This window comes from Megalobrama amblycephala, unplaced genomic scaffold, assembly GCF_018812025.1.
Source record: "Megalobrama amblycephala isolate DHTTF-2021 unplaced genomic scaffold, ASM1881202v1 scaffold552, whole genome shotgun sequence".
Lineage (NCBI taxonomy): Eukaryota > Metazoa > Chordata > Actinopteri > Cypriniformes > Xenocyprididae > Megalobrama > Megalobrama amblycephala.
The window spans coordinates 15,519-38,921 of NW_025953463.1; the positions used below are offsets into that span (position 1 = coordinate 15,519).

The 23,403-nt window shown below is 39.1% G+C and overlaps 1 protein-coding gene across 1 annotated transcript; it reads right to left on the minus strand.

The window, feature by feature from the left end:
* Nucleotides 1-803: 803 nt before the first annotated feature.
* Nucleotides 804-10,103, minus strand: LOC125262012 (E3 ubiquitin/ISG15 ligase TRIM25-like). The gene is made up of 6 exons (XM_048180568.1): nucleotides 9,455-10,103; nucleotides 4,860-4,983; nucleotides 4,547-4,760; nucleotides 4,306-4,460; nucleotides 2,644-2,703; nucleotides 804-1,710 (listed from the first exon to the last, which is right to left on the minus strand). Exons 1-6 carry the CDS (start codon nucleotides 10,067-10,069, stop codon nucleotides 1,169-1,171), a joined length of 1,710 nt encoding a protein of 569 aa, XP_048036525.1. The 5' UTR covers nucleotides 10,070-10,103; the 3' UTR covers nucleotides 804-1,168.
* Nucleotides 10,104-23,403: the final 13,300 nt, after the last annotated feature.

The following is a 23,403-nucleotide window of genomic DNA, read 5'->3' on the forward strand; positions in this document are numbered from 1 at the left end:
CTCCAGCTGTGATCCTTGGAGAGTCTTTGGCCACTCAAACTTTCCTGCTCACCGTGCATTAGGACGATTTAGACACATGTCCTCTTCCAGGCAGATTTGTAACATGTTTAGTTGATTGGAACTTCTTATTTATTGCCCTGATGGTGGAAATGGGGATTTTCAATGTTTTCGGTATTTTCTTACAGCCACTTTCTATTTTGTGAAGCTCAACAATCTTTTGCTGCACATCAGAAATATATTCTTTGGTTTTTCTCATTGTGATGAATGATTAAGGGAATTTGGCCTTTGTGTTTCCTCATGTTTATACTCCTGTGGAACAGGAAGTCATGGCTGGATAATTTCATGTTTATGATCACCCTTGTGTGCTAAAAAATGTAAATATGAATAGGAAGATAGATATTTATAGATATTTTACCCATAGGAATTTCTAGGGGTGCCAATAATTGTGGTCAACATGTTTTGGAGAAAAACATTTATTTCATAGTGTGATTTCCCCCCCACTTTCAATTCTTTTACTTCGATGAAATGTTAGATTTTTGCTAATTTTATGAATTAAAGATCAAAAGGATAAACAATGCAGATTTATTTTTACAGTCATCTTTGATCATATTTACCAAGGGTGCCAATTATTCTGACCACCACTGTATTTATATTCATTATTCTGTATAATGAGTCTGTTGTAGGTCTGTTTCATTGGTTATGAACGAGCAGGCAAAAACCAATGAAACAGACCTTGGTACGAATATGTGTACCGTTACACCCCTTGACACTAACATTATGAGAACATTTTAAAATACCTTTTTCAAACAATATCCAACAGAATGATTCTTCAAAGTACTCAATGATTCTGCAAAATACAACTAGTTATGTTAGTTTCAGATTGTTTTAATTTAACTACAATTATTTGTAAGATTAATATCAGGCCACATTTTATGAGTATCTCAATGAGAAATGCAGATATATTCAAAGGGTTCACAAACTTATTATTGCAAGTTTATTTATTTTATTGGGATATCTGAAAGCTACTTCAGACATACAAACAAGAGTTACATCAAGTCTCGAAAAAAATTAAATATATATTTACATTTGACATATTTTTAATATATCTGTGATCATTAAAAGTTCAGTAGTGGATATAACAAAATAATTGATGGAATCTCTATATGTTTTAATTGGTTAGACAACACAGTTCCACTGTTGAGTGTCTATCACATCCAAACACAGCATAGAGCATCTCAGTGAATGTGGTCTGGACTCTGTGGATGAGGCTCATTGTGTCTGAGACACTGTAGAAGGATAAAATCCCTGCGCTTTCATCCACATACACTCCTATTCTACTGGAGATATTGACTACAGGAAGGATTGCCTCAATGTTATTGTGCCAGAATGAGCAATAGTCTGGAGAGCAGAACAAACTCCAGGACTGATCGTTACGTCCAGCTGCACTTTCTGGACCATCTCCTTTCCTGCTGATGCTCTTATATGTCACTCCTATATCTACTCCTAATCTCCCATCACCAGCCCACTCCACCTCCCAGTAACAGCGTCCACACACATTCTCTCTACACAATGCCTCTGTCCAAATATCAAATCTGTCTGGATGATCAGGATACGACTGGACTGTGTCAGCAACAGTGATCATTGTGTTTCCCTCAGACAGATAGAGCAAATAATTTACTGAGTTCAGATCCAGAGTCAACAGACGGGTATCTGATGGAGATAAACAAATAATCACTCACTCATTTAAATGCCTCTCTCTGAGTGGAAAAATCATCAATTAAATCACAATTAATTTTAATCAATAAGTAGAATTTTTGAGAGGCTCTATATGGCAGCCCATGGAACCATTTGCGGGAAAATTATGAAATTTAGCACACAGATAGAGGACAGTCTGAACTGTCACTGTCACCATAGCGAATTTGGAATCTCTAACTCAAACTCTCTAGCGCCACCAACTGACTAAAGTTGCACTCATGTTTATGCTCATGTTTTCCTCTGATTCCTTGGCTCAAGATGATTTGATTGCATCCTATGACATCATTTTCCATTATGAATTTTTTTTTTTTTTTTCAAAATTTTGAGTTTTCAGAAAAACTTTTTCGAACTCCTCCTAGACTGTTGTTCCGATTTTCACCAAATTCAAATCAGATCATCTTCAGACCATGCTAGCAAAAATTATGGGTTTTGTGTTAATATCATGATGGCATGATGCCAAAACAATACTAAGGCTGTATCTCTACAGTGCTTTGACATATTGACACCAAACGTTGTGTGTCATTGTCACCTATTGATTGAAAGTGATAAGCACTTAAATCATATTACTAGCAATTGTATCTTTGCCATTTTGACTAAAATCATCAATAAATGTCTTTGATTACTCATTGTTGCAGTTGGTCTGATTCTTCCAGCCATACTTGCATGATTCATCATGGCTTTTTGGTGTTTGGCCCCAATAATTGCAGCTAGCAGCTATATTTTATAATATTGATTGAATTATTTATTTGTTGTAGCCTATGTATTTTAAACAAAGAAAATTAAAAAAAAAACGTTTGGTCTTGAACAACTGCATGCCATTAATTTAGTGTAAAACAGTCAACCTCTCTCTACACTGAATTTTAGATGTGTATTTTCATAGTAACTCACATTGTATAAACTCCTCTCTGGTCTGAAATTCAGGAGCACCAATGACCTGTATGGTTTTCACTATGGACACCAAAACACATCTGCAGGTTAATTCTCACAAAGAAATAAAATTAAAGTGACAGTTCACCCCAAAATAAAAATTAGCCCATGGTTTACTCACCCTCAAGCCATCCTTGGTGTTTATGACATTCTTCTTTCAGACGAACACAATCAGAGTTATATTAAATAATGTCCAGGCTAATCCATGCTTTATAATGGGAGTGGATGGTGCCCCAAATTCTAAAGACAGAAAAAAAAAACTGCACCCATCCATTATAAAAGAAGTCCACACGGCTCCAGGGGGTTAATAAAGTTCTGAAGTGAAGCGATGCGTTTGTGTTTGAAAAATATCCATATTTAAAACTTTAGAACCTGTAATCCGCTTACTGTCATATGCGCGTTCATGAGAGAGTGGAGTCCCAGCTTATGATGTAAGACGCAAGCGCAATGTGAACTCCAGTGAGAATATGCTAGTCTCGTGAGAACCAAGTCGTGTGCTGCAAAGGAAAGCCGTGCAAATTGTTTGAGCTATACTCTACATTTTATTAGAGTTAAAATGGTAATTTCTTGTGAATATCCGGGTTGCTTCAACAAAGCTAAAGTCTTGAGATTACGTGTGCCGACATTAAAGGTAGATTCACCATTAACATTACACAAATTCCCTGTAAAGGATCCTGAATGATTGAAGCTATGGCTGCTCGCTATTCTCTGGGATGTAAATAGACCCGTGGAAAAATGATCTAAACGTGTGCTGTGGAGTCAACATTTCCGCTCCAAGGATTACAAGGCAGAGAAGAGTGGAAGTACAAGACGAGCTCTGAAATCATCAGCTGTGCCTACACCTATGCTGTTGTTTCAACCAAATGAGGTATATATTCAAAAAATACTGTAATATGATTGCTATATGAAGTTTTTAAGTAACCGCTCATGTAATTGTTGTAAGGTTTTTTAAAATTAGTTATATTTTTTAAATCTCTACATGCAATTTAAAAACTAGCACAACTCGGTATTCCACCAGCCTGACTGTAAAACAAATGCATAGGGTGAACACAGCTAGCCCACACCTATAACAACATAATATTTACACACAAAATAATACTTACTCTACAGACTGTGTACCACCAGGTCCTTCAGGCCTTGGTCGAAGGCTCCAGTTTATATGAGATAAGGAGAATACTACTTCGAGAACACTTTGGCTCAACAAAGGCAGAAAGCTTCATATTGTGTTACACAGCAGCGCTCAGTCCTCTCACCGGCAGCATCAAAAACTTCTAAAGGAGGCATTCCAATCAGCCATTCATGGCACTCTCAACCTCTGTTAGTATAGCTTCGCATATCCTGCATGAGCACCACCACAGCAGTTTTTTTGGACTTCAAATTTTGGGCCACCATCCACTCCCATTATCATGGGAGTGGATGCATGGATTACCCTGGACATTATTTAATATAACTCTGCATGTATTCGTCTGAAAGAAGATAGTCATATACACCTAGGATGGCTTGAGGGTGAGTAAATCATGGGGTAATTTTAATTTTTGGGTGAACTATCCCTTTAAACCAACTATTTATACTATATTAAATGAATAGTGCTAAACTCATTTCTGAGAGTAAATCAGTATTTACCTCTTCCATATATGTTTTCTTTAGTCTCTATGGAGAACTGCTGCAGTTTGTCTTTGAGTTTAGAGACGGTTTTCTCTACATTGTCAAAAGATAGCTGTGAACCCTCAGTGATTCCATCTGTAGATCCAGAGAGAAAGGCAGAAAAACAAACTCTACAGACACAAAGACAAAAAGACAAACTCCTTGTAATTACAGAAGCTTGTTAAAGTCCTCAGTGTTTGAGAAGATCACTGTTACCTGGAAGAAATGAACATGATCCTGTGTTTGTGAAAGCTGCTTCAGCTCAGCATCTCTCCACCTCAGATCATTGATCTCCTGCTCCAGACGCTCCAGTCGTTCTTCAGCTCGACTCACTGCAACTCGTTCCTGATCTCTGATCAGCTGTGTCACCTCAGAACGACGTCTCTCAATGGAGCGGATGAGCTCAGTGAAGATCCTCTCGCTGTCCTTCACTGCTGTCTGTGAAAAGCCCTGTTACACACACATCACAATCACACAGTGGCTTCAGTGGGACTAGAAGAGCTCCAGCACTGGACAAAGGTCTAAACTGAGACTCAAACTTCTCTTCTTCTCCAAACTCGCCTTATGAGATGCCACAGCCTCTCGCAGCTGATGAAGATCTTTCTCTTTCTGCTGGATTATCTTCTGGATTTTTATCAGAGTTTCCTCAAAATGTTGCTGCAGAAAAACAGATATATAAATGAATTAAATGTTTTTGAACAAAGTCTCATCTGTTCACCAAAGCTGGATTAATATTACAATAAAAACAGTAATATTGTGAAATTTAAAGTTAAAATAGCTGTTCTCTATGTGAATATATTTTAATCTGTAATGTATTCCTGTGATCAAAGCTGAATTTTCAGCATCATTACTCCAGTCTTCAGTGTCACATGATCCTTCAGAAATCATTCTAATATGATGATTTGCTGCTCAAGAAACATTTATAATTATTATCAATGTTGAAAACAGTTGCAGAACTGCTATTTTTGGGGAAAGTGTAATGCAATTTCAGAAATAAAAAGTTCAAAAGAACAGAATTTATTTGAAATAGAAATCTTTTGAAACATTATAATTGTATTTACTGTTGTCATGGTGTGTAGCTGATATGAAGTGCACAATAAAAGAAATCTTCAAAGACATCTTTTAATTTAATAAATAACATGAACAGGAGAATAATAAGGAGAAGAAGAAGAAAAAACACCATAAACATTCCAAAAACATAAAAACTTACAGCTTCCTTAATGTTAGTAGAATGTTATTTAAATGTTAGAATGATGTTCCTGAAATAGGAACACAAACTACAACTTTCTTCAGCTACAGCCTTAGATGAAATCAACAGACATTAATCTCTCAAGATCTCTGAAGATCTCAGCAGAGGAGAATCATCAACTCCAAAAATAGCATTACCAGCTTCACTTATTACTAACCAGTTTGACTTTATTTCTGTTAGACGTCTACAGCAGTTTTTATTGAGAATTAACAGAGGTTTAGAAGTTGATGACTTATTGAAAGTTTGGGTCACCAAAAAGTGTAAAGTACACCTCTATTTCACAGCAGAGAAGAACTGCTTTTTGAAGTTTTGTATGAAGTGAAATCTTATTACATTTAATATATTACTTGACATGATACAAACCTATGCATGTGTCAAATCCAATATATCAATGTGTTTAAAGTGTTTTTTCCCTTTTTACTTAATGATTTATTAGGGAGGGAGGTCAAAAAATGTTTTATCAAAAAAAATGTTCCCAAATGAAACAAGAAATAATGTGAAATATTTTTTGTTTCCAAGTGCCATCAATATGCTTCCATTAAAGGGTTAAAGAGTGCCTGCAGTATCTATTGAGAAGAGGCTGGATCACACCTTCCCGATCCCATTATTTTTCGCTGGTGGTATGCATCTGCAAGGACGGTAGTCTCCGTCTCTGTGTTGACTTAAGAGAACTCAACCATAAGTCAGTCCCCACCCACCATCCGATACTGAGCTCTGGGTGGGAGCTCATGGTTCTCGGTCTTAGACCAGGGTAAAGCAAACCGTCAGGGTTATTTGGATGAGGAGAGCCACCCTCTCACAGTGTTCATCACACCATGGGTGCTCTACGAATGAGTACGTAAAGTCAAAGGATATATAAGGTATAGGCACTTACAAAGCCCCCTGTGCTTGGATATTCTTGACTTCACCCAGCTGTTTGTATTACATTGTGATGCATCCCAAGTTGGTCTAGGTGCAATGTTATACCAGAAGCAGCAAGATGAGAGTGATCGCTTATGGCTCCCACACCCTGAGTCCATAAGAGAAGAGGTACCATCTGCACTCTGGAAAGCTAGAGTTTTTAGTGTTGAAGTGCGCCATCTGAGAACATTTCCGAGATTATATTTACCACGCCCCATCATTCATACTACCGCGAAACTCAATGCAACAGGACACAGATGGGTGGTGGAGTTGGTTGATTATATCTTTACCATCCGGTACGGCCCAGGCAAGAGCAACTCAGATACAGATGGGTTGTCACGGATGCCATTGGATATTGAGGATTGCATGCATAGCTGTGCGGCAGAGGCCAGTCAAAATGTAATCAGTGCATCTATGGAGAGAGTCGTTGCAAAAAGGAGAAACCATTGCTGGGGTATGGGGTTGATCCAGGTCAGTGCTTTGAGCCTGGTGAAAGACGGTGAGACCAGACAACCTCTCACCCCAAATCAAATTTGCAAAGCCAGGAAGAGGATGAAATCTGGTCAAGAGTTTTCTGATACAAGTCACAGAGCAGGAGGCCAAGTAGAGCTGAAGTGAGAGCAGAGAACCCTGCAGTGGTTTTACCTTAAGTTCGGGTTCCCAAGTAGATGGTCAGCTTGAAGAAACTTTCTGGCATCCAGGGCTCACACACGACACCATACCACCCCCAGGATAAGGAGCAGGTGGAGAGGTTTAACCATACCCTGTTGTCCATGCTGCACACCCTGGAGGACAAGGATTCCCTCGCTAAGGCCGTCAAGCCCTATTACCTCATCTTTGGACATTCTCCTCGCCTGCCCATTGATCTGCTGTTCAGACTTGGAAAGGATGAGTCCCAGGACACAAATTACTATGTGAGTCTTTGGAAAAAGATTGCAGATTGCAGCTAAAGCAGCCCTTAAGGCAGCAGGTTTCGGGAAAAGTCTTCTATGACAGGAAAGTTCAAAGAAGAGACCTCCACCCAGGTGACAGAGTTCTCCTCGGAAACCTTACCCCAGAGGGGGCCAGGAAAGATTCAGGGAGGATCAAGTGTATAAGTGAAGGAGATGAAAGCAGATGGCAGCCCCGTTTATGAGATCAGCCCAGAAAATGGAAAAGGAAGAGACATAGTGATTCACATAAACCTTCTGCTACCCTGTGACTTCAAAGGAAAGAACCAAGCCTCGACGTCAGCAATGACAGCAGCCAGAACAGAATGACACCTCCAGCAATGAATACAGTGACACCTACCATTGGCATATCATGTCACAGTTATGTTTCCTATCTTGGCATGTGATTCCCTTGCTCCTCAAGTGATCTTGCCATGTCCTCCACTTGTGATTGTGTCATGTTCTCATTGATTGTCCAAGTCAGGTGATTGTCAGTTCTGTTTTCTCATTGGTTCATTGTCTTGATTGTGCTCACAGGTGTTCCTTGTTTTATCATTAGTCTTTTGTATAAATAGCCCTCATGTCACCAATGTCTCTAGTCTAGCTTTGTTTGTGTAACTTGCTGTTTGGTGAGTGTCAGTTTTAGTCAAGTCAAGTCACGTCAAGCCACATCTTTGTTTTTGTATTACGTTCATGTTTAATAAACTGCACTACTATGCTCACCTCCAGTGGACTTCATTACACATTTGATAAGTTGTTCCTTTTTCAGCAATTGCAGATGTTTTCAGAAAACATTTCTGCATTGATAAAGCAAATAACATGTCTGTTTAAATTAATGTGTTTAAACATTAATGTGGTTTAAACAACTGCTTTTTCTTTAATTGCTGACATAGAATTGAAGCATTATTGAAAAGTATTAAACTCAGCTGATGTAATAAATATAATTTGTAACACCACTGTAGTGTTTCAGATGCTGAATGTTGATGTCTGTGAGTGTATAAATAACACTGTCATTGTTAAATTTCTATTTAAAACATGTTTTGTGTCATTTATACACTCACAGACATTCGGCATATGAAACACAACACTGGTGACATGCTTCATGTCAGCATACAAAACACATTCATGGTTCCCAGCATGCATTGCAGCATGAATAATTGCAGCTATGCAGCTGAAATATTTTTTTTTATTGTCACCATTGTTGAGTTTTGTATGATGAGTGATGATGTTTAAGTGTGTCTCAACCTCTTAACTTTCAAATAGATTTGGACAATCTTACACAAATCACTTAAGTCAAATTCGTTGACTTTATTACTTTCTTCCCCAAAACTGCTTCAATTCCAAAAGTACGCAAAACTACTGAAAAATGACCATTAAAGCAGCCATATTGGACTGCTTTATCAATGCAGAAATGTTTTCTGAAAACACCCGCAATTGCTGAAAAAAGAAACTCAAAAGCCAAGGGTCAATAGCCCAACTAAAGTAAACACTGATCTCCATGATGTGACCTCAAACTGAACATTTAAACCAAACATCAGCATCTAAACCTCTGTTAATTCTCCATAAGAGCTTTTGTAGACTCCTGACAGAAATAAAGTCAATCTGGTTAGTAATAAGTGAAGCTGGTAATGCTGTTTGTGGAGTTTGATTATCCTCTGCTGAGATCTTGAGAGATTTAATGTCTTTTAACTTCAGTTGATTTAATCTAAGGCTGTAGCTGAAGAAAGTTATAGTTTGTGTTCTTATTTTTCTTTCATTAAGGGCTTGTTCACATCAGGTGTTTTAATGATTGAAATAATCTTTCAGGAACATCATACTTACCTTTAAATAACATTCTACTAACATTAAGGAAACTGGACATTTTTATGTTCTTGGAATGTTACAAATTAACTTTCCTAAAATGTTGAATTTTAAATCAAAATTAAGTAAAGAATGTTTAAGCAACATGTTCCTCTAACATCAAGAAAACTGGACATTTTTTACAATCCCAGAACTAACACTGAATATTTGGAGAACATTGTTATAACAAAAATCTGCAAGGAAGCAGTACCTGTTTCTCTGTCCTCGCAGCTGCAGTTGACACAGTGTCATGATTTTTGTGTTCATCCATCAAACAAAGTGTACAGATACACTGCTGGTCAGTATGGCAGTAAATTTCCAGAATTTTATTATGTCTAGGGCAGATCATCTCATGCAGTCGTCCATTGGCATCCATCAGATTGTGTCCTTTATCTTTGAAGAGATTCTCATGCTGTTCAAGGTGATTTGGACAGTAAGAGCTTCGGCACTCCAGGCACGACTTCATTGCTTTCTGTTTTATTCCAGTGCAAGAGTTGCACTGCACGTCTCCAGATACAGTGTGATGATGATGACGAAAAGCAGGAACAGGAGGAGGAACAGGAGCAGATTGGAGTCTCATCGCATTCAGTTTCTCCACCATTTCAGCAATCACCACATTCTTACCTAAAACTGGTCTTGGCGTGAAGGTTTTTCTGCACTGAGGGCAGCTGTAGATTCCCTTCCAATCCTCTTCACCCCAGCAACCTGAGATGCATTCCGTACAGTAACTGTGTCCACAGGAAATCGTCACTGGATCCTTCAGTAGATCCAGACACACTGAACATCTGAACTGATCTTCAGCCCATGAGATACTGGCTTCTGCCATTTCACTGCATGAACACACAGACAGAGTGTCAATACACACTGCTTTTTGACAGTCAAGTTCCTCCTCATTTGAACTGGAGGGTTTATATATCCTCCTGATTACATGCTTGAGAAACAGGTTTTTCTGTAGGGAGTTCCTTACTGTAAGGTTACTGTAAGGCATTCAGTGTTTTTAACGATAGCTGTTGCAATGTATGTGTATATTATATATGAGTCCCTGGTTGTCATAGATTATTGACTGAAAGGAGACTAAATGAATGAAATGTTCTTAGCTGAAATGATCATGATTAATTAAAAACTATTTTGTTTGCAGGATTCCCCCTATACTCAAATAGAGCTAGAGATATCACCACCAATAAGACCTAGAGATATCACCAACTGCCTCACAACATGATACTGATTTCAATAAATCACAATATCATATAATTTCAATAAGAATTAAACTTTTCCTACATCAACAAACACTATTTGGAAAAATAATCAGCTCTCCTACAGTTAAATAAACCAATTTTAACAGGTAGATGGAAAATAACTTAATGTGTATTATTTTCTCTTACATCAAAGGGGGATATGTAAAAACTCTTTCAGATGTACAACAGTTTTGACTTTTACCGTTTGAGAGTTATGAGAGCTATGGCTTTTAACTGTTGACCTTTGGATGATGTATATTGTTTTAAATGTTTTTCTGTTATTGTATATTTTTTGTTTTTGTTTGTTGTGTTGCTGTACAGTCCTTTGGTCTACTTTGTAGTGGAAAGGGCTCTATAAATAAAGTAGACTTGAGACTTATGATACATTTAAGAGATTTAAACATGAGAGGCTCTCAACCACTTTCATTTCAAAAAAGTATCTCTTAAATGAAATAAGGTTGGAGACCTGTTTAGATGAGATCTGAGAAAGAAAAAAAAAAAGGTCAAAAATATTCCAGTAATGCCAAAAAGCAACAGAAACTCAAGTCAGCAAAAGGAAATAAATAATAATGCTCATTGTTTGTGTTGATGTGAAGTTTCTGAGAAATGCACTTTCATTTCCAGCAAAATATGTTAGCAATGTTTGTGACTTAAAGCTGGAATGAAGTTGACACACCTGTCTTGGTCATCTCTGTGGTGGAATGAAATTCTAAGAGTAAAATGTATATAAGGCCTATTGGCTATATGGCCTAATGTCCTTTTAGACATCCATAAAAGACATGGTAACAATGTTTCTGTCATAGGTTAAAACATTACCTTTACGTTTTTAGTTGTGCTTCACTCCAAAATAAATAATTTTGTTAGTGAATACTATCATTAACGTCTCAACATCCAAACTCGAAACAAGACGTGAGAGTGTTTCGTCTTGGGCAGATTGTTTTTACTTGTTTTAAGCGCTGACTTTTTGCAGTATTACTTGAAACTGTCTTTACTAACTGATAAAAGACTATTTATTAGGTGCACTGAAAGGAATAATATTAATATACATCATCTGTGCACGAGGTAGGGCCTTAAAAACATCAGCCAATCGATTGGCCCTCTGGCTTGTCAATCACTGCCGTAACGTTCCTTGTGAGAGACGTGCGCGGATTGGCCCTCTGGCTTGTCAATCACTGCCATGACGTTCCTTGTGAGAGACGTGCGTGGCTGCGCGCTCCAGTAACTTTCCACACTCCACAGGCGCCGCATGCAATGTTTTTGTCAGGAGACAGGAGTAACAACTGCAGATTATGAGTTACCTGCGGTGAGTCTGACATAATGAATCCACTAACACGACACAGCGAATGCCGGTTGTAAACAAACACTCACGTTCCAATACTCGTGCACGAGTTTTGGGAGGCATTCCCTCGAAATGAGCTGTGAAGGAGGGGGGCTGTTCTTACGCATGCGCTCATTTCAAAAACTCACTAACAGTCTTTGGTTTCTCAGTCGACGAAAAGATCCTCTTTAGCACCTTTAAGTTGTAAAGAATGTCTGCAAAGTATGTTTGGAAAAATAACTAAAGGTTTAAATCTATCTTGAGTTTCTTCTTTAAAGAACTAATAACATGGGGTTCAAAAGTAATAACACTAAAAATACAAATGTTTTTGTGAATTAAAAACTCAGAGGCTGTGTTCCAAATCACACCCTCATTCAGTATTCCCTACATTAGTTCACAATTATAGCCTTCTTGACAAAGTGAATGAAAGGAGGTGAGTGAATTCAGACACTGATGAAAACCTGATAAGCAGAATCACTGAAGGAGAGAGAAACAAGACCAGAAAAGAGAGAAGAGACGAGCAGAAACACAACTGAGAGTGAAACTAATTTACAAACCAGTTTGACATTATTTCTTTCATATATGTACAGAACTTCTTGCTGAGAATTGACAGAGATTTTGATGTGGATGGTTTATTGAAAATAATAAAGTTTGTAGTCAACATTATGGTGTGTAGCATCTGGACCAATCAGACACACACAGACTGTTCATTATATTTAATAAATTATCCAACAAACCCACTCTCCCAACAAAGGTCTCTAAACCATCCCTCAAAACTGCAACAAATGCAGCTAACACCAAACCTCTGGATACAGAAAACATGAAGACTGATAGGATTTTATGATGGAAGGAATTTAGAGAGAGTTTTGGCTCACTCAATTATCATGGAAGAGGACAGATAAACCCTTTTAACACTACAACCACCAGGGGTCGTTGTATTCCTAAAACTGCCAGCGGGTAAAATTTACATGCACATGATTACTGTTTTGATGTGGTTAATGTATTAGTTGGTTTGCCTTTAGTCACGTTCTCTTTTGTTCAGTTTCCCGCCATTCCCATGTTTCTATGGTTACCATCATTATTAGTTCATTTGTACCAGCTGTTTCTTGTTAATTAGTCTTGTTTGCTTCAGTTTCCTTTGTGTATTTAAACCCTGTTTCCTACAGTTCTGTCTGTCCTCATCATTGTTAAGTTGTTGTTTTGTTCCTGTTTCAGAGTGTTTCTTTGTAGAGTTTTTTTGAGTTTGTTTGTTTGATTAAATAACCTGCTGCAATAAGATCCTGATTATCTCCTTTGTGCTGCAACCAGCGACCCGTGACACCAGCCTGCAATGACAACGAGAATTAGAAGGAAATAAATGCATATTTGGGTGCTGTAATATTATAATAAAGTGTCATTAATTATATATTAAGATATCCCATGTTATTTAAAAAATATACCCTAAATAGACAATAAAGAGCCATTATAATTCATTGCACTACAAAGGTATGCATGATGCAATGCCAAATTTAAGCGCACAGTTTCACCTAATTAATTATTAACTTTAGTTATATAATTTATAATTTGAATAGGAGAACAACACCAATAAACTTGGGGTAATCATAAAAATAGTTTTATTCGTTACAACATAGATCGGAAATATTTTTTTCTGGAAATAGGCAGACTTGAGTAACCCTAAATAGCAACACAGTAGCAAACAATAAACAAAAATGCAAAACATGAATGAATAATGAATCCAAAGTTTAAACATTTATGAGTAGGTTAAAATATCTTCATTTGAACTTGTGTTGTGTGACCATACAGTGAGCCTTCACCTTGCTCAAACACAATGTGAAAATAAAGTAATTATATAGGGTAAATTTGACCCGCTGAGAAATGCATAAACAGAGGCCGTCACCGAGCTGCCCGCTCTCCCAGGCCGTCTGCCCTGCCGCCGCCGCTGTACAGGCCGTCTGTCCTGCTGGAATCCGTCTTGTCAGTTTCTCCAGCGCCGGAGAAACCTGCTGGAGCCCGCCTGGTCTGTTCCTCCAGCACCGCCCTGGCAATCAGCCAGGACTCCAGACCCTCTGGAACCCGCCTGGTCATTTCCGCCAGCACCGCCCTGGTATCAGTTGGGACCCTGGACTTGACCCGCCATCCCTCCCCCTGATCCTCCTCCAGTCCACCTCCCTCCTGAGTTTTTTGTGGTTTTGTTTTTTTTTTTTTTTTGTCTGGTGGAGCGTCTGGTAGCCGCTCTGGTAGCCGCTCCGGGGGGGTAATGTCATGATCACAGCGGCCTGCTCTGGGACGACAGCGGGCTCTGGCTGCTCCGGCACGGCAGTGGGCTCGGGCTGCTCAGGAACCACGGCAGGCTGCTCAGGCTGGAGCGGACTCACTGGCTGGAGCGGACTCACTGGCTGAAGCGGGCTCACTGGCTGAAGCAAACTCACTGGCTGGGGCGTACTCACGGGCTGGGGCGTACTCACGGGCTGGGGCGGGCTTTGGAGTGGACACACCGGCTGGAGAGGGCTCTGGAGCAGGCTCACGGGCTGGAGCGGGTATAGGAGGTCTCAGAATCGGCTTATTTTTACGCAGATACAGGTAATTGGCGAAGTTCCAAAAATTTAACCTCCCCACCAGCTCCATCTCCCACTGCAGTAGAGGGTCATTCAAACAGTTATTACATGTGTCCTTGAGGACCGCATCAGGGAGGCTAAACTTCTCCACCCGTGACCAGAACCTCTGGATAAATGCCCTGCATCTTCATACCCCTCTGCGGAAGCGCCGCCAAATCCTGGGGATTGCTTTGATTTTGCCGTGTGTTGGTCGGTGACTGGACTCTCTCGCTGCTGGATCCTTGCATGGTGGTTCGTTCTGTCACGGAATGCACAGAGACAAGATGTTAGGATCCAAGCGCAGCTTTATTATATAGGGTAATCCAAAGTCGTAAATCCAGAAAACAGGCAAGGGTCAAACACCAAGAGAAACAGTCCACAAAAAAAAAAAACAGGGATACATATTGCACGTAACACAAAACAACAAACCACCAACAAAGGCAGAAACAACTGAGTATAAATAGACAGACACTAATGATGAAACACAAAACAGCTGGTGCAATGAAGGGATAATGAGTCCGGGAAGTGGGTTATGGGAAATGCAGTTCACAAGTGGGGTAGTCCGGGTTGGAGTGCCCTCTAGAGGCAGACAAGGGCACTCCCAGTAATGATCATGACAAGCATCACCTGCGCACGGCCGATTTTTACAGTTTTTTCCAACTGCTAACACACATTTTCCAAACTGTCACCTTTTTTTCCAAAACTGCACACGCAAAATGCCTCACATCTCCTTCAAAATGTAACACTGCATTCAAAATGCCATAAACATGTCAGAATGAAGCATTTACATAACATGCCAAACACTTCTTTCATAATAATGTTTGGAAATATGTCACGGGGTGACTAAATTAGTAGTAATGATTAGTAGATTGAATAGGGAATGTAGAATAATAAAAAAAAATGAAGAACATTGGCTCTGGGACGTTGGGGGCGGAGTTGGGTTGTTTGTTCTGTCTTTTTAAGGTGGAGGTCTAGAAGGAATCACTGGTGCTTCTGAAATAAGTGAGGGTGCTATAGTAATGTCATGATCACCAGTTGGAGTGCCCTAGTTAGCCACCAGAGGGCACTCCAACATGGACTATTTCTCACCACACTTGGACTTCATTTCCCAATACCCACTTCACAGACTCATTATCCCGTCATTGCACTCAGCTGTTTTGTGTTTGTTCATTAGTGTCTTTTTATACCTGGGGCCTGTACCATGATGGTAGTTGAACAAACTCAGGGTAATAGGATTAGTTTCGAGTTGACAAAACCAAACCACTCCAATCCAGCTTTGTTGGTACCATGATGCTGATCATCAACTTTCTCTGTCGACTCAGGCTTTGATCCTGAGTTTGTGGAGCGCGTGCACATTATTGCGTGACATCAGTGGCAAACAGCCAATCACATACCTTTTTACAGTCTTGCAACAGAGAGAAACAATGATTCTCGCGAGAGAGCCAGCGCGATTCAAAACTCTTTTGCTGAAGATTAAGAGATTGAAGTAAATGAAGAATGAAGAATTTTCATCGTTTACACTGATGAAAAAAGTAAAAGAAATGATCTTGCTCTATCAGTGCAAGTGAAACTTGCGAAGTTAGTTTATTTAGTTGATAATATAATGATAAAGACATGTAAGGTCATATGTGGTCATATTTAAAGTTTATTTACAGCTTATTTATATTACATATGATCTGTATATATTAATATTCATTGAAACTAAATAATAACTGTTAAACTAAAATCGCTTGTGTAATGGATTAATAATAATATCATTGAATTATTATATAAATCATATAGCTATAAATCATAAAATCATTCTAAGTAATTATCATTAAAGCCAGACAATTTCATCGTTAAATATTTGTTTTTACTATATAGTGACCTTTAATTTGGAGGAAGAGAAACTGGGAGAGTGACTTTTTTGCATTGGTTGTGTCAGTGTCACTTTGCTCACATCTGATTGGTCCAATTTCGGTTTGAGATCTCTTATCCAGAACATAACCTGCCCAGGAGCAGGTTAGATGTGGAGCAGAAGTTACTATGGTGATGAAAGCCAAGTCACTTTCATGGTACCTAAAACCCAGGATTGGCACAAACTAATCTGAAATTTACCTGGCTAGCCAGCTAATCCGGCTTCATGGTACAGGCCCCTGGTTTGTTTCTGCTTTTGTTATTGTGGTCACCGGCTTCACTGTTTGTTTTCTTTGTTTTGTATGGACTGTTCTCTGGATTTTGACCCTTGCCTGTTTGGATTACGTTTTTGGGATTGTCATATTAAAGCTGCAGTTGGATCTAACCCTCTTGTCTCTGTGCCATCCGTGACAAGTAAAGTGCAGATGTAATGTGTAAACAATGGCTCCACCATAATAAGAACAGCAATGTATAGTGAGACTTTTAAGATTTTAAGTCATTTTACAAATACTTGGAATAGAATTTCAAAAATATTGATTACAAAATTCTAATATTTTTCTAGTCTGCATTTACATTGCTTATTATTATTGCATATTTTTGTTCAGTGTTATGGTAGCAATTTTGAGCATGAATCCTGCATTTATATGTAGAAATCACTTCTGAAACTGCAGAGTGTAATTGGTGGTCAGTCCTCTCATAGCATGAAAAACAAAACTTATATTAAAATTCTGAATGTAATATATATATATATATGCAAAGAGAGTCAGTGTGAGATATAGGCTACATTTGAGTATTGTATCTTTTGATATAGTTTACAAAATAAAAATCATAATTGTAGTGCATTGCTTTGTTTTAAACCCCAAACATCTTACTTAAACTTTCCTCATTAACAGTTATCCAGTTAATTGTAATAAGCTATGTCATTTAAAAAAAAACAAAAAAACAAGTAGTTTCAATGTAGCTAGCTACTTTTTGATAGTAACTTGTAGTGTAGCTAACTACTTTTTCAAATGGGTAGCTTGACTGTAGTTTAACTACTTTAATTTATGAGTAGCTTGTAGCTTGTCAAACTACAGTTTCAGAGTAGCTTCCCCAACACTGCCAGCTTGTTACTTTATAATCCATTACAATGTACAAAATCATCCTGGCAACACGAGTAGTCATTTTCAATAAAGTCGCTAAGTGGACGCAAGATGGTGCCAGTGAGTCACGGTTTGTTATACAGCTTCATTGTTATTAATGACAGTCATTATGAGAAAATATCAAACTTCAGAATGTTTAAGTCAATAGAAAACTGTATGAACGCTGATTGTGATACGTTAAAATATGAGCTTTAAGTAATAAATGGATTAACATTTCTTTCATTCTCTCTTATGGACACACGTTAAGAAAGAGAAAAGCTGCATATACTACGAAAAGATTGATAAAACGTAGTGCTAGGTTTAAAGGCTAGATTTTGTTTGTTTGTTTATATTTTAACAGGCAGGTGATCCAAATGAGCCATGCAACTACACCACAGTATAATAGCTAGCTGTGTGAGTTAATGTGACTAACCTTTGTGGATGTGATGTCTCATAAAAATATTGTTCCGGTGTCTTTAATTGTGTTCCGCATTCTGTGCATCTAGCCAATCTGACATGTTAATAAACCTAAAAGAACATTTGGCACGGTGGCTCCCGTCATGTTTCATGGGACTATGACATTTCAGAGTTTACGCGCAATACTATCTAGTGATTTTCTGTTTTACGTAACTAGAGGGGACATCAGCTTCAGTTTGGATCCAGCCTCTTAAGAAGACCTCAGATGACCAACACCTATGAAGAGACAGTGCCAACTCCTGTGAGGACTTCAGAAGATGCTATCATCTGGATCAACATGCACATTCCCAAATTTCTATATATCCTAATTATTGTTAATATGTAATTCATTTTTCCAGGAGCTCATTGCTTTTACCTTCAGTTAAACTGCTAACAGTGTTTGTAAATTAATTGCCTGAATTATTACATTATTTGCTAACTGCATTCTTAAATTGCAATGTTAACATGCATTCTCTGTAAAGCTGCTTTGAATCTATATGTATCGTGAAAAGCGCTATACAAATAAATGTGAATTGAATTGAATACACGGACAAACGTAATCAAATTCTATGACAAGAGTCTGATTTATCACGACACGTAGGGAAAATATGTGACGCAAATATTATAAAACCATTCAAACGCAACACAAATGCTTTGTTTATTATATCAGTAGTTAAGGCTCAAAGACTTGAGTTGTTTTTAAAATATTCACAAGTCTTTTCAGGTCGAGTCTGAGTCAAATCTGAAGTTTGTTAAACTCGAGTGCCCATCTCTGGTGTGTACATGTGCTTCAGACACCGGTCACACTGATGCCGTTCCCCATTGTGTCGATCCAAGACTCAGTGTTGAGGTCCACTTCGAAAGGGAACTTTCTTATTAACGGAGTTAATCTGTAATTTGAGTCAAGAGTGACACGATTTCTTACCTGGGGTGAAACTGAAAGAAAATAACCAAGCTTGTTAACCAGGAAACATCTAGATTTAACGGGATCAAAAATAATTATTTTAGTTTTATCATTATTGTGCTGAAGAAAGTTATTTGAAAACCTTTTTACGTCCTAAAGGCAGTCCAGCAAAGGCAGATGGAGTCACTGGTTTTCAACAAGGAACTAAATTAAATTTAAATTAAATTATAACAATACTTTCACTTTAAAATGAAATAAATAATAAATAAAGCATCTTTACTTATGTCTGCTCAGTTTTTAATTAAACCATTGTCTACTTGAAGTCAATTTGTGTATTGTTGTATATAAAAATAATAATTATAATAACAACATTAAAAATGTCTAATAATAAACATTTAGCATTAGAACTTTTAAGAGATTTCAGAGTTTTGGAGCCTCAACAATTAATACCACAGAAAGTGCATTCAGAAAGAATTTTAGATTCTTATTTGGCAGAGGTTCAAATTTCATAATTTCACAGCCAGTTCATCCACTGAAGAAATAAAATAATGAATTTGTTAATGAGAATCAGAAGATTATTTTTTATACTTATATATTTATTCAGTTGTTTTTGGAATTTCCAGTGATTGTCAAAAGTTATCGTGGCTTTAAATAAAATGATAAAAAGTATTTTCCAGATCTCTCAGAGGTCTCAGATTCACAGAGTGCTTCACCACATACATGAAAACCAGTAAAGAAGTCAGAGCATTTCAGCAAAACTAGAGAAGTATGAGATCTGAAGAAGTGTGAAGAATGACAGTCAGTATCTATACACACATTCACACACGGTCATTCAGTCATTCATAAATACATTTAACATGTTAATGGATCTTCATCCACAGAGTAATTCTCGATCAACATACAAAGATTAAACTCTTTTACTGAAGCAAATGTATTAATCAACCATGATATTGACATGTACATATGATAATTTAGTGTAATTTACAAAGCAGAGGAGGATCAAACAACTCCACAAACAGCATTACCAGCTTCACTTATTACAAAACAGCTTGACTTTATTTCTGTCAGACGTCTACAAAAGATCTTATTGACAATGAACAGAGCTTTAGCTGTAGTTATATTGAGAATGATTATTTTAAGTCCTCATTATGTTAATGTTTCCTTTAGACTCTAGACTCTATAAATATGGACAGTAAATCTGTCTGTGCTGTTCATGTCTTCATCTGTTTTTGTAAATGTTGTTTCCTTCAGTCAACCAGTCTGTTCACATTGTTTCTGCTCAACACAAGAGCACTCCCTGTTTTCCCATTTGTCATTTTAACACATTTTGTGTTGTTGTAAATCCTTGAACAATTACATCTTGTCACAGACACGCCAGGCTCTGCACCCAGCCTATCACGTCACACTCCCTCACCAGAATACTGATCACATGCACCTGACACTCATCACCAGTCCAATCAGCAGCACTACAAAAGATACTCACAATCACTCAGTCATTGTCCGGGCTCATTAATGCATGCTAACCTGAATGCTTACCCTGTGGACTCCTTACCTGTCTCCTTACCTGTCTCCTTACCTGTCTCCTGTGTGTCTCCTTGATCCTCGATGTTCTCCAGTTCTTCATGAGTGTCTGTGTGCAGTCGCTGTTCCTGTTTTCCTGGTCATCGTTAAATCTGGTGTGAAGATCAAGTTCGGTGTTCCTGTCTTGATATATCCTCTGTCTGGCTCCACGTCTCTCTGTCTTCATCAAACCTGGTGTGAAGATCAAGTCAAGTATTACTGTCTTGATATATGCTCTGTCTGGAAACTTCATCTCACATACTCACCTGTTACCGCTCTGGTTATCTCAATAAACACTGTAAACTTTACCTGTGTCTCCGAACTCCTGTGTACCCGTAACACATCTACTGCAGCAGCTCCAGTCCTTCACTCTGATCTTCCCCTGGGCACTGGCTCACCCGGTAACAGATCGATGGCACAGTCCCATGGCCGGAGTGGAGGCAGCTTGGAGGCTCTTTGTGGGCAGAAGACGTCACTGAAGGGGGCGTAACAGGCTGGAATATTCACGGAACGTTTATCAACAGGGCTTTCAATGGAGGTGGTACAGATGGAGAGGTCTTTCGCACGAGGAGACTTCAGGATCTCGCCTGTACGCCAGAAGATGGTAGGATTATGCTGCTCTAGGCACGGGCGCCCCAGAACCAAGTCAGAGGTGGATTCCTCCAGAACCAGCAAGTGTATCTCTTCCACATGTAGAATTCCAACTCGCAACTGAAGAGGACCCACGCACCGACTGATCTTTCTTCGGCTTAGGGGTTTGCCCGTGATGGAGTGGACTTGGTAGATGGTCGGAGAGGGCGTGGTTTTGAGCTGGAGTTGTCTGCAGAGGGAGCCGGAGATGAAATTTCCTGCTGACCCTGAATCGAGGAGCGCCACCACTGGAACAGATACATCAGCAGCAGTAAGGTTTACAACAGTAGTGAGTGGTTTCATCTTCTTAATGGAGGGAATGATAGCACTCACCATGGGACGAGGAGGACAGATGGGGCATGTAGATATGACATGCCCAGGAGCACCACAATATATACAGAGATTCAGGGTCAGCCTGCGTTGACGTTCAGCGGGAGAGAGTTGGGAAGTGTCCACTTGCATAGATTCGATGGCTGGTTCTGGAGGGCTGACGGGTTCGGATCGACGGAGGAGGGTGTTAGAGAGTGGCTGGCCCTGGTGTTCTTTGATACATGACTGCATACGAGAGCCTACGTGGATGGACAACTGGATGAAGCGTTCGAGGCCGATGGAATCCTCGTATGCAGCGAGATGCAACCGCACTCTAGATTCCAGACCCTGACGATATGAGGTGATGAGGGCTTGATCATTCCATCCACTAGCAGCGGCCAGCGTTCTGAATTGCAAAGCATATTCATTGACAGACATGGATCTTTGTTTCAAATTGTAAAGTTTCTCACAAGCAGAAGAGTCAGACACAGGTTTACCGAAAACTTCCCGGAAATGTGAGACGAAGGATGAGTATGACTGAACAACAGGCCCTTTCTGTGTCCAGAGGGAATCCGCCCATTGTAATGCTTTGCCTTGCAGTTGAGAGATGATGAATGCAATTTTAGATGTGTCGTCAGGAAAGAGGTGCGGTTTCATCTCCAGGACCAGCTCACACTGCAGGAGGAATCCGCTGCAGTCCTCCGCCGATCCTGAGTAGGGTGCTGGTTTGGCCATGGGACTGGCGTGAATCACAGGAGACGGTGAGGAAGTGGTGGTTGCGGAAGCAACGGTGGGTGACGGTGGTTGAGGGGTGAGTGCTCGACGCAAAGCGTCTACGAGCTCTTGGAAGGGATCCCGGAGACTCATGCTGGTATTGACTGTTACAGTACAGAAGGGTCGGAGGCAGGAGTAAAACAAACAGTGATGTTTATTGATACCAGCAGAGTAAAACAGTAGTGCAGGTGAGTATGCAGTGATGAATGGATGACAGGAATAGAGTAGAATGATAATACTGTCCTTCTTGTTATTGCAGGGATGCAGATCTTGAACAACGCTGGATGAACTGGACATAAGAGACAGGGAACACTCACACACAGATGGAGAAGCGCACGGGGAGTACAGGAGACGCTGGAGACAGGTAAGTGGATCGTCTGGAGTCCTTAAGGTATGCATACAGGTATGTATGATACGAACGAGACCGGACAGTGAGTGTGTGTGAGTTTGAGTCCTTTATACTGTGACTGATGAGTGCTGATGGGGTGCAGGTGTCGGTGATTAGTACTCTGGTGATTGAGTGCGCTGTGACTGGCTGACGGTGGAGCCTGGCGTGTCTGTGACACCTAGCAAGAACCTAGAATATGAGCAATGGCCTAGCAACTTAGAGGTAACATAATTGTTCAGACACTTTGCATCACAGAAATACATTATATTTTAAAGTATATAATAGAATACCATTATTTTAAATTGTAATAATATTTCACAGTATTGCTGTTTTTTCTGTATGTTTGATTTACACCATGATGAGCTTTGAGACATGATCACAGAGGGTTTTTTCACAGCCTACCTGTCTGAAAGAGCTCATTATTTATGCAGGTCATTAGAGCTCTTTATGCGATTCTTTTGTCTTCTCAGGTGAGAATCACCCATTATTCATGATGATTCACGCCTCCACGCATACTGTGTTTCTTGACCAAAGATGTTTTAGAAAATTTAAATCTCTCTATTGTTTTATATGAAGGAGTAGGAAGGATAATTTTTATCTCATTTTGAAGCAAAAACTCTAGTCTACAATCTCCAATAGCCAGAAGTATTATGAACACAGATTTAATATTATTTTTTTGGCCTTATTTCAGTGACTTAAGTTTTTTGTTTTTTCAATAACCACGCATAAACGTTATTCCTTCAAAAACACAAACATGTACATACATATTCCTCACATATTATGGTAGCCTAGTTTGTGCTGAATACAGTGTAATGACACTTTTTCCATTAATATGTTTATGAACAACTGAAAAAAGCACAAATGTCAGGGCATGTCAAAACTTCTCCAGGCCCCAAATCAGCCTCAGACTCCAGAGGGTTAAAGGTACAATATGTAATAATTTTGGCCACTAGATGTCGCTAGAAGCCTTTTCAA

What these genes read in the sequence shown, in the direction of transcription:
- LOC125262012 (XM_048180568.1), bottom strand. Translation starts at nt 10,069, where the DNA reads ATGGCAGAAGCCAGTATCTCATGGGCTGAAGATCAGTTCAGATGTTCA. An exon ending in GGAGAAGAAGAGAAGTTTGA is followed by an intron (nt 4,761 to 4,859) that starts GTCTCAGTTTAG and finishes TTTCACAGACAG; the next exon opens with CAGTGAAGGACAGCGAGAGG. An exon ending in AGAAAACATATATGGAAGAG is followed by an intron (nt 2,704 to 4,305) that starts GTAAATACTGAT and finishes TGGTGTCCATAG; the next exon opens with TGAAAACCATACAGGTCATT.